Here is an 11,745-nt window from a genome sequence, read left to right as displayed (position 1 = left end):
CGAGTCATGTGACTTGGACTCGAGTCAGACTCGAGTCATGAATTTGATGACTTGCGACTCGACTTGGACTTGCATAACAATGACTTTGTCCCACCTATGAGATGTGGACTCGAGTCATGTGACTTGGACTCGAGTCAGACTCGAGTCATGAATTTGATGACTTGCGACTCGACTTGGACTTGCATAACAATGACTTTGTCCCACCTCTGGCAGTAACTACCAACTCTATAGTATCTGACTAGCAGTATTTACTGACTATAGTCGTAACTGCACACATTTAGGGGGAAGAGGAGGACATCAGTGTTGAGAAGCCCTCTGCAGGAGCTAAAAAATTAACCCGTAAAAACAAAGTTTTTCACTATAAATCATTTATATGCGTGGCATCGGTTTCATTTTATTATTAATTTCTGTTTTTCTTGAGTAAGCAAGCAAGCAAGTGAAGTTAATATAAAGGATTTAAAAATGAAAGATCACCTCTTGACATGCCCCGTATATTCCCGAGGGCACTAGCGTTGACCCGTTTTAGCACTTTCAAGAACCTGGCGGCTTCAATTTAACTGCTCTATAAATCGTCTCCAATGTACAGCGTGGGGGCAGGGATTTCATGCCATGTGGTTAGTCAACATTTGCGTCATCATGAAACGGGCGGTTAGAGTCCTCTCGTCCTCTGGCTTGAGATGGCTGCCACCTATGGGTCAGATGGTTGTCTGCCACCATTAAGCAATTGGTAATTAAATATTTAAATTTTTTCCCTAAACAGTGTAAAATTTTGGGAAAATTTTTTCACGAAAATTAATTGTCACGCACGAGTCTGTGTGCAAAATGTCAGCTCGATTGGATCACGGGAAGTGGGTTAAAAAACGACCGAAAGATTTGCACGGTCGTAAGCAAGCAAGCAAGCACGCAAGCAAGTAAACTTAATATAAAGGATGTAAAAAACAGTGGTTCCCTAGCCCATCCTGCAGCAGTATTTATGCAATCTCTGGCTTGTCTTGATGCACGCTGCTCTGTAGTTTCCTCAGCCCGTGCTGCCGAGGTGCCTTCGTTCTTTGTTTGCTGTTGAGAAAGCACTGCTCCTCCACTGTTTAGGTTTTTTTAAATTTTTGGCATTTTTTTCTTGTAAACAAAATGACCACCAAGTCTAACGCTGGCAACCGCAATTCTGCACATGCGCAGATGTGCGCTCAAAGTTATCATTACGATCAGCTTACATTGTTACAAAGTGTGATTTTTTTTCTTCTTGGTTCTTTCGGTAAAGTCATTTTCTTAGTTTAGATCGGGCGGGGGGGCTGTTTGTTTTGTGTACTTTGTTGAAACGTAAACAAGTTTGTCAGTTAAAAGCATTACAAGTGTCGGGGATGTCCGAGCCATCCTCACACTCGCACCAGACACAATCTCCGCACTCAACATAGCACACACCAATCACACGCACGAAAATGCACTGGACGGGGGTCAAGGGTTAAAGGGCACCGACGTCACACGCATGGTGTGTGAGATGTTGATTAGGAAGGGGGGCGGAGATAGAGGATTCAAAAGGGGCTGTGAAACACATGTTCGAGGTGGATTTGAGGTACGTGTGGCTGCGTTTTGAAGAATAAAGTACCTAACCAGTCTGCGACTCTTCTTCACAAGGATAGGCGTACAGACAAAAAAATACTTTTAGGGAACATGGAATGTTTACAAATTGTTGACCTCGTGTTACAAATGGACAGAGCTAATGCATTAACACTTTGAAACGTAAGTTAGAGGCACAAAGATTCACTCCCTTCCCCAGCAATTCCATGATTTTGAGTTCTTTCCTTTTGTTCAATGTTTTGCTCCCACATGGACACTCTTGTTCACTCCATGACAAAATGTACCATCATAACATTTGCAGTAATCATATATAATCAATCCTTTGACTGGTGTGGTGTACGAATTTAAATTAGTCTAATGCATCATTACATGTTTCATACAGCTATACGTTCCCACTGCAGACCAGCAAAAACACACACAAACACCGACACAGACAATCAAGTTAAACTTTCCATCTTTATTTGCGCTGTACAACGCAATTTGTATTCACACACAAGCCGCGAGACGTTGCATGGCAGGGTGTGCGCATTGGTGTTGGTGCTTGTGTGGTGGGGGTGTCAGGTTTGAGCGGTGGTGGCGCTCACACCGTGTCCTGCACAGGCGGCTCGTAGCCATCCCCGCGATCCACCTTGGTGCTGCTCGCCGTCCCCTCGGCATCGCCTGCAGCGCCTGACGCAGGCTTGGCGGCCGTGCTGGCGGCACCCTCACCGTGCAGCTCCATCAACTTTCCCACTGCACACGCAAACGCCAACAGTTAATACAGCAGCAGCCTGACCATTACGAGATAAACGTCTTGTGTCACTAGTCTTAATGTGGATCAGAAATAAATATTTACAGATACAATGGAACAAAAGCTGAAAAATGCACAAAGGATCATAGACAGGTGCATGCTTGGAATTACACTTGAGGCAGGAAGAGGATTGGAGAACACACAAATTGCAGACATCATGCTGTAAAGCGGGCTTGATCAAGACTACCACTGAAATGGATCGATGAGATCAGCTCATATGCAGAGCTAAATGGATTGTTGCATCGCTGGATTGTGAGACACGATATGGGGGAGGCCTTCACTCAGCAGTGGATATAACATGGCTGATGATTTTAAATACTGTACTGTAATATTGCAATTACTACAATAAACTACAGAATATTATTCATGTTTCTAGAATGATGAAGCTGCATTTTCCTTAAGTCTGCTTGTTCTTGAAGCCACGAAAGGTGGCAATATTAGGTAAGCATCACTAGTTTTCGCACAGCACGGTTGACTAAATTTAATTAACAAATATATTTTGTATTAGGTCATGTAAAAATGTAAACCCTGATCCACCCAACAATCAATTAATAAAATGGCGTGTGAATCAAGTGCCACATTTATTACTGCTTCAGCACACAGGTGTGTTTCAGAGTATTCTCACATTTAAATGGGTGACGTTTCACTGGAGATTATTTCAAGCATCAATGGTACATCCAGCATCAATGGGTTGTAAATAGCTCAGATGTAGTAAAATCACTTTCTGATCCAGGGATCTTAAGTAGACGTCATACCATCATTGGCAGACATGCATGTTAACTAATTCATAATTAGTTGATTGGTTATGATTGACAGGTTATTGTAATACCTGCTAAATTAAGTGATTATCTTTATCTTGTTTTAACTGCCTGGTTTGTATAGTTATGTTCGTTCCATTGGTGCCACTTGCACAAATGGTGGCGTGTAAGATTTGATTTTAATTGATGAATCAATGTCTCATTTCACCCCTAAAACGGACATTACTCTCATCACAATTTTGCACTTAAATATCACTGTGGTACCTTCAGCTGAAATATTTTTTCACTCATGTAAATCTCTCACCCTACCATATGAAATTGCAGGCTCAGGTCTATCACCACTCACACACGCTATCGCTCTTTCTCCATGGGCACTCACAGTCAAGTTTGGGCTTCTTGAGCGTTTTCACTTTACAGATGTAGACGTCGTGCAGGGGGAAGGTCGACTGGCAAGCCTTCTCGATGTCCTTGCCAATGCTGTCAGGAATCCTGAAAACGATACCACACAACAGCCTTTGTAAGCAAGCCTCCTTCATCTCCCTCACCTTAGAGCACACGCACACAATCCCAAACTTTGTTTTCCCCCATGCAGAGACCTGGTCCTATATTATCCCCATTCATAACAATACCAGTCCCCATTTCCCCAGCGCATGAGAGTCAATGCAACTTTCACCAACGCTCTGTTCAAAATCCACGTAAAATTCAGTATCCTAAAGTTCCTATGCAGCTCCAGTAATTTGGAATTCACTGCGCACAGACGTTGCCCTGTCAAAATATGAAAACCTTTCTCTCTGTAATTTTCCTAGCTTCCGAATGCCCTATACAGGGTCAATTTGTGCACGATATATTTTGATTCGTGAATATCATTGCAAGTGCCTGTCTCCCTTAAGCCGTTAAATCCAGCAGGTCAACATGAAGGCATGCAGGATTGCCAAGGAGTTTGGCTGTGTGTATGCAAGTGACTAGACGGAGTACGATCATACAAGGGTTGTCTGTACATGAGAGTATGTACACGGAGCAAGTGTGTACACGAGCTCACGGACACAGATGCACAAACACAAGGGTATGTGCGTGCATCACACGTACGCTCAAAATAGAGAAACTCACAGCTTGTTGACCAATTCCTTGAGGTCGTTGCTCTGCACCTCGCGTGTCATGATCTCCACCATCTTGCGGCGGATGGCGCGCACCTGCTGTCGCTGCGCGTATGCCGTCTTGCGGATCTGGTTTGAGCGCTTCTTGGTGAAGCCGATGCAGAAGAGGCGCAGGAGGTACCCGTCCGTTGTCTTCACGTCCACGTGTGCCTCGATCATCGTCTGAAGGAAAATCATGTGAAATGAGGGACGTCACCCACAGCGACAATTATTGCTTATTTTCTCTCTTAAGTTTCATTGCAATCGTACTTTTGAAGTGTCAGTATGAAACTCTCGCAGCGCAGTGCATTACTTTTATGAGAATAGCCAAAAAGAAATTATGACTTTACTACGTGCTACTTTCTGCTGTAATCTGCTCAAGACGTTTGTCACATGTAAGTAAAGTTGTAATTTCTAATTCTCAGAGCTTAAAAAATGCTATATTTTATATGTTTGATTGTAATCACAGTGGTTAGAATCACTTGAAACCCCAATTTAACCATGGACGATGGAAGCCCAGATTACAACCCACAAATAGGCAGACTTATACATGTGGTTGTGCATGCTTATGACCACACCTGCCACTTTTTGACCATGGAGCAGAGCTTGTCGCGCGTGAGGTCCATGCCATGGAAGTTGGTGAGGCAGCTCTTTCCCTGCACGTCTTCGACAATGAGCTTGAACTTACGGAACGCCACCTCATCGTTCTGCAGGTCGGCCAGGCTCGCTTCAAACACGCGGCCCTTCAGGCCGTCGGACGCGATGCCTGTGCACGCAGGCATGTATGCAAGAAATGCAATTGAATATCGTGGATTTATCATTCGCAGTTTCTACCTATCGCGGGGCAACCTCTTTGTCCATCAATTTAGCTATGGTGGCAGTTAGTTTTGGCCTTTCGCGGGTATACTGTACCCATAAGTACTGTATCTGTACCCAGAAGTACTGATACTGTAGTGTGGGGCAGGCAAGGGACACGAGGCAGTCAGTGGCACCTCAAGCTTTGCCGTGCAAGCATCTTGCAGATAGACTCCCCGTATAGTCTATTAACAGACTGTTGGGGGAAGTGCTGTTAGCAACCTATGAAGGCTGGCACAGTACAGAAGGGGGTGGGTGGCAAGCACCAATCCCGGCCACCTTTGTCTCCCCAGTGGCGATGTTTACACACTGCACCAGGTACTCATCTGAGGCTGACGCTCAACCTAGGGGAGGTCCAGGAGCGATTCAGATAATCGTCACTGGTGTTGGGTCTAAGTGGGAATCGAACTCGGGTCACCTGGTTCGTAGCACAGCGCGCAAACTGTAGCACTACCGCTCCCCACTTGCGGACAAACACACCAACTATCATTATCAGAATGTATTCAGTATATATACTATTTATAGTCTAGGAATTTTTTTGTATCGGGTTTTTACATGTTTATTTCAATCATTTAAATGTTAGTTAATTTGGCATAAAGTATAGTACTTATTTGAATTGTGGTTTCTGTGTACCTCACTCCATTATTTAGGCAAAGATTAAGTATTGAATATCGTGGTTTTGGCTTTTGAGGCACTTCCCAAGAACATAACCCCCGCGATATTTGACGATCTCATGTATGCTAAAATATTCGTAATAAATTTCAAAAGTTAAATCATTTTGATTTTAATTTCCAACAAATCCGTAATCATCCGCCTGGTTTGAGTGTATACATGCACATGTTAGAGTGCATATGTGTGTACCCAAACCGCGGTGTGCCAGCCAATTTGTGCACGTACATCAGCGAGTGTAGTCTGACTACAAGTCTAAAACTGTCTGAATGCTTAGTCGTACGAATGTGCAAGCCTGCATAACAGTAAGTAAAATGTGTGAGCATGTGTACACGAGTTTATCTTGCTTACGTGTTCCCTGTGAGCGTGTGACGAGCGTCTTGCCCATGTTGCGGATGTTGAACATGGCTGGTGCCTTCACATCGTACCAGTCCTTCTTGGAGAAGGGGTCCACACTGCGACAAAAGATACACTCGGTTTTAGACTGTTGGGGCAAGTCCTTTGAGCGAACACCTATACAGGCCGACACAGCATACAAAGGAGTTGATGGTTAGCACCACACCCAGCCGCCTATGTCTCCGAAGTAGCAACATCAGGTACTCATTTTAGGCGGTCGACCTAGGGACTGGTTCGAACTCGGGTCACGGGGTTTGAGTTTGCTGCTCGTCGCGCTCAACCGCTACACAACCAGTCCCCACATTGTGGCACACATAGACACATACATGGTCGAGGTACACACACACATCTCCCTTACAGCCCTGTAGGGGCATGAAGGTGCGAGATGAGTAGCACCTCATCATGCAATCTTTGTTGTGCATGAAGAATCCAGACTGTCTGGAGAATTCCCATGCAAACGCAGTAATAGTACTGCAGTTTAACCCGTAGGCTTTCGCGACCAATATCATCCATAGTAGAGGTTTTTGGGGGTTAGATCGCGTAAATATCTGTGTCGTTAAAACCCGCCATGTTGTGGCTTCGCTCTCCAACACACCGGTGTGCTGTACTAGTGACGAATACAACCCTTACTAGTTGGTTGTTTCGAGTGGTGGTGGGTTTTAACGACACATTTATATATTTACGCGATCAAACCCAAAAAAAACTCTATTATGAATAGTACTGCACTTCAAGGTCTGCAGACACAAATAATCGATTTACTGTCTCAATACCATCTCCTTGCCACCTCAGCCCAGATTGTTTGTAATTCTCTAAAATGTGAACCACTAACCCCGGTCTTCAAAGACCAGAGAGTGAGCTTCCACGCCCACCTCTTGAAGTGCAGTACTCAGCCAAATGTTCAATGTCCTCCACAGCACGACAACAAAATTGGTACTCATGCGATTAAATCTATTACATTCGCAATGCCACTGGATATTAAATACTGTATTTGTAACTTCAACGTTAATACATTAAACCGTAAGGTTCACTCGAATGTATAGCGCACAGGTTATGATTGCGAATAGTAACGTATCGAAATTACTCGTGACTCCCAAGACGCTGCATTTTCACCACCTGAAAATAAATTGTCCTTACATCGCGTTACAATTTGGGCCCGTAAATTAGTCAAAGAACCAAAACATTATCTAAGAATATTCCATCCAAATTATCAGTGAACTAGTAGTCACCGGTTACTAAAAAGTCCCTCACCACCTCGTTTCATCACCCACGTGCAGCTCACTACATATACAGTATACTGTATATAACTCGAGGATTTAACACAATCCACTCAACACAGCACCACCACGCGGGGCTCGCCGCATTTCTTAACAGTCAAAGTTTTACTTACAGCCACGTGCAATTATTCCCTACAGCCCCAGCACGGACGAGAGGCCCCCAACTCACGGCGACTACGACTCACGAAAACAAACAGCAATCTCATCGCCTAACTTCCAAACGCAGACCACTGATAGTTGAAAACCCTTCACATGTCCAGTGTAATTCACGACTTAATACAATGCACTCGAAAGCAAAATGTAGTTCACTAAATTAACAAAACACGTAATCACCCTTTTTCACCGCATACAACTCACGAGGACCTCAACACAATTTATTACCTACTTCATTGCACCGAGTTATAATTTTATTAAAGAAGTTAATCCAAAACAAAGTAAATGAAGCACTCAAGTTTAATTTAGGGCCCAGTGCACACCCGGCTCACCCAACAACCGTAACACACACAGCCATAGCAACATGACCATATCATATGGCAATATCAACTTGACATTTTTCACTTCATTTATATGAACCATCGGCCGAGAGCAGACAAGCACTGGTCGGGGGGGGGGCAATTGCCTTCGCCCCCCCACCTTCCCTCGATCCTGCACCGAGGCAAGGCCGGGACCCTGCGGCCTAACCCCCGCAATCCACCTCGCATCGCCGCCATCCGAACCCGTGGCGGGAACCGGAGCGGCGCGGCACTCGGAAGGGATTCCCGCCGCCGTGGCCAGCGCGTTATGAGGCACTTACATCTTCTTCTTGGCGCCCTTCTTGCCACCCTTGGTCAGACGCTTGTTCTTGCCGACCGCCATCGCGTCGCGCTTGAAAACCGGAAAGGGAGGTCGCGGGTAGCGTGCGCGGCCTTGTGGGTAGGGGCAGGCGGGAGGGGGGCTGGGCTGGACGTGACGTCACCGAGTAGTGACGACTGCTCTCGGGAGGGCGCCATCTTTGTAAGGGAGGGGGGAAGTACTGTGCAGTACAGTACCGGGCGCCATCTTTCTAAGGGGGAAGTAACTGTATAATACAGTACTGGGCGCCATATTTAGATGGGGGGAGGTACTGTACAGTGCAGTTTTGGACGCCGCCGCGTTAAGGGGAAGGTACTGTACAACACAATACAGGGCGCCATCTTTGTAAGGGGAAGGTACTGTACAATGTAGTACAGGGCGCCATCTTTGCAAGGGGCAATGTACCATATAGTGCTGTGCGCCATCTTTGTAAGGGGGTGGTGTTACTGTACAGTAACGTTGCCCATTATATATTTTCGTCGCCCATTATATATTTTTTTCAAGCCAGTGCAATTGACGAATGTGTCGATTATTTGGTGTAATCAATACGGTTAGAGTAACGATTCCTCGATTAGAATCGCAATTGTACACGGGACACGCGGTATCGTGCACCTTTACACGCGCTCGACCTCAAAGTGCACCTAGCCTGGCACAAGCGTCGTGGTGGCGTCACCGCTACTGAGTGGCGAATGGTGGGTGGGGGCGAACAAATTCAAGGATAGAGTCTGAATGAATTGGGTGTGAAATATTATTCCTACGAACATTTAAACAAGTTCGTCAATAACACGGTGGCCTAAGAAGGGATGAAAATATAATAGGCAACGTTTCGGGCAATGGTCCTTGCTTTCATTACGTTCACTCATGAAATAATCGCGGAGCCTCAACTCGAATTCAGCAGGGTCATGTCTCCATTAAACACATTCCTGCGGAGGGAGCTGGTAGGAAGGTTGGGTTGCTCGGTCAATGGCCAGGGTCAACGGCGGCGTGGTGTATTCCGCAAATATGCCCGGGCACAAGCCGGCGTGAGTAGGTTAAACGTTGAGTTTTATAAGGGCACCACGGGGTGACCAGCCACTCCCCACCCAGCCCCTCCCCACCCAGCTCCACCCAGCCCCTCCCCACCCTCCCCACCCAGCCCCTCCCCACTCTCCCCACCCAGCCCCTCCCTGCACGACGGACGGACGAACACAATAATCCCCTGTGGGCTGGTGTAACCAGGAGGTTCCTACCAGTACCACACGTACGTAAACGTGTGTGGTTAATGCAAAATATGTATATATCTTAACACCTGTTTTAGTTCCTGAAAGGGTGAACGCGATTCTTATGTTTTCATACTTTGATACTGGCAATGATGGTCCCACGTTTGAGTCAATGGAGAGGCACGCACGATTATTTGTGGTATCACTTTGCTGTTTATTGTCAATACAGGTGCTCGCTTGTCCATCGTGAAATGCTTTCACTGCGAAAAATTGTGTCAGCATGTTTGCACGTATCATTACTGTACATTTTGCGTTACGTGTAATTAATATTTTGTTATGTATTATACATCATTGGGTAAATTGCGCCCCCACGTGTTTGTCAGTATCTGATGCCCCCTGAAGGGGATTTTTGAGTGATGAACATTTGCTGCCGAAAGGCTCTTTAATATCTATACTCCATCCTGTATTCGAGGGGTGTAAACATATTGGGGGTCTCGATCACAAATAAATAAACGTCTAACATGCTTTTCGTGCTTACACAAAGGTTATGTCGACTAAAGAATGTCCAGACCCCGCTAGTTTATTCCGTAGACATGAATTTCACACACTCCCGACATGCACACTCTTTTATAAGTATGTCATCAAGTCGTGTGGTAATATCAGTAAACCTACCGCCTTGTATTAATCTGCACAAGAGCTCGTTAAGAGTCTGAATTGCACGTTGCAGTGGAGTGCGCAGTTGTGGTGCCAAGGCTCTGGAGACTCCAGGCACCCCCCCCCCCTAAACTTGTAGAGGGGATGGGGGGGGGACTGAAGGGGGTGGGGGGGGTGAGGGGGACACTGAAGGGGGTGGGGGGGTACGGGGGGGTGAGGGGGACACTGAAGGGGGTGGGGGGTGCTGGGGGGGGGGGTGAGGGGGGGACTGGGGGGTGGGGGGGACACTGGGGGGGGGGGGGTGGGGGGCACGGGGGGGGGTGAGGGGGACACTGAAGGGGGTGGGGGGGTGCTGGGGGGGGGGGGTGATGGGGGGACTGGGGGGGTGGGGGGGACACTGGGGGTGGGGGTGAGGGGGACACTGAAGGGGGTGGGGGGTGCTGGGGGGGTGAGGGGGGGACTGGGGGGTGGGGGGGACACTGAGGGGGGGGGGGTGGGCACGGGGGGGGGGTGAGGGGGACACTGAAGGGGGTGAGGGGGACACTGAAGGGGGTGGGGGACACTGGGGGGGGGGGTGAGGTTGGTACGGGGGGGGTGAGGGGGACACTGAAGGGGGTGGGGGGTGCTGGGGGGGGTGAGGGGGGGACTGGGGGGTGGGGGGGACACTGGGGGGAGGGGTGGGCACGGGGGGGGGGGTGAGGGGGACACTGAAGGGGGTGAGGGGGACACTGAAGGGGGTGGGGGACACTGGGGGGGGGGGGGGGGTGCTGGGGGGGGTGAGGTTGGTACTGGGGGGGTGGGGGGGACACTGGGGGGGGGGTGCTGGGACGAGCGAGGTTGGTGAGGCTGGAGGCTCATATGCTGCGGGCTAGCTGGTGTTCGTCTAGTTAGTAGATTAGTGGGAGTTCGTGTAGCCTTGGTGGGAGCTGGGTGGTGATAGGCTGGGGTTAGTTAGCTCGTGTTGGTTAATTTGGTGGTTAGTGTGAGGAGAGCTCGTGGTGTAATTTGCAAAATATTGAATAAAGTGGTTCTTGCCTGTCCCATGTTGTTGGGAGTTTTGTGCAGTCCCCGACTTCTGCTGAGTGTAAACAAAATCAGAAGCTAGATTTCCACATTTCCCCAACACCTATTTATTGATTCGCTGTGTATACAACTTTTAATGCATGTGTATGTATGAAAGGATATTTGAATGCGTATTTCTTGACGTGTCTGTCAATGCGTACACACGGCGGTGGATGCAAGTACTGGCCATGTGTAAATGTAGGTGCATATGTATATGCATGCATGTGTTTACATGAATACATCACATCTATTATTCACAATGATCCAAAGTCACGGACATTTACAAGCACGTACATGGGTAGTTTAAAAAAACTACCCCACAATGTAAATATGAAAAGGCTCCCATTTGGTGAAAATTCACTTAATTTAAATTAATGGTTACCAATGCCTTTTTACACAGCCACTGAAAGTGCTTTGACTTGGAAGAGAGTTTAATGGATTTGTACATACACGAGGGTAATTTTAGAGTAATTGTCACCATGAATCTTCAAGAATATTTTTTCACACCATTTTATATTGCTTTAAGGAAATTGTCACTCTTTGCCATTC

General features: G+C 47.1%; 1 protein-coding gene across 1 annotated transcript; it reads right to left on the bottom strand.

Moving 5' to 3' along the window:
* Window positions 1–2,017: 2,017 nt before the first annotated feature.
* On the bottom strand, window positions 2,018–8,353 carry RPS3A (ribosomal protein S3A). Its single transcript, XM_078856864.1, has 6 exons — window positions 8,244–8,353; window positions 6,132–6,235; window positions 4,835–5,022; window positions 4,231–4,439; window positions 3,503–3,612; window positions 2,018–2,307 (listed from the first exon to the last, which is right to left on the bottom strand). The coding sequence occupies exons 1-6, from the start codon at window positions 8,303–8,305 to the stop codon at window positions 2,156–2,158; spliced, it is 825 nt and encodes a 274-aa protein (XP_078712990.1). The 5' UTR covers window positions 8,306–8,353; the 3' UTR covers window positions 2,018–2,155.
* Between the last annotated feature and the right edge of the window lie 3,392 nt (window positions 8,354–11,745).

Source organism: Lampetra fluviatilis, chromosome 5 (genome assembly GCF_964198595.1).
Source record: "Lampetra fluviatilis chromosome 5, kcLamFluv1.1, whole genome shotgun sequence".
In the NCBI taxonomy this organism is placed as follows: Eukaryota; Metazoa; Chordata; class Hyperoartia; order Petromyzontiformes; family Petromyzontidae; genus Lampetra; species Lampetra fluviatilis.
Note: the sequence above shows the minus strand (reverse complement) of the source record. Positions and strands in the feature narration are given on the sequence as shown.

What these genes read in the sequence shown, in the direction of transcription:
- RPS3A (XM_078856864.1), bottom strand. Translation starts at nt 8,305, where the DNA reads ATGGCGGTCGGCAAGAACAAGCGTCTGACCAAGGGTGGCAAGAAGGGC. An exon ending in AAGGAATTGGTCAACAAGCT is followed by an intron (nt 3,613 to 4,230) that starts GTGAGTTTCTCT and finishes TATCGTTTTCAG; the next exon opens with GATTCCTGACAGCATTGGCA. An exon ending in CAAGAAGCCCAAACTTGACT is followed by an intron (nt 2,308 to 3,502) that starts GTGAGTGCCCAT and finishes TTGCGTGTGCAG; the next exon opens with TGGGAAAGTTGATGGAGCTG.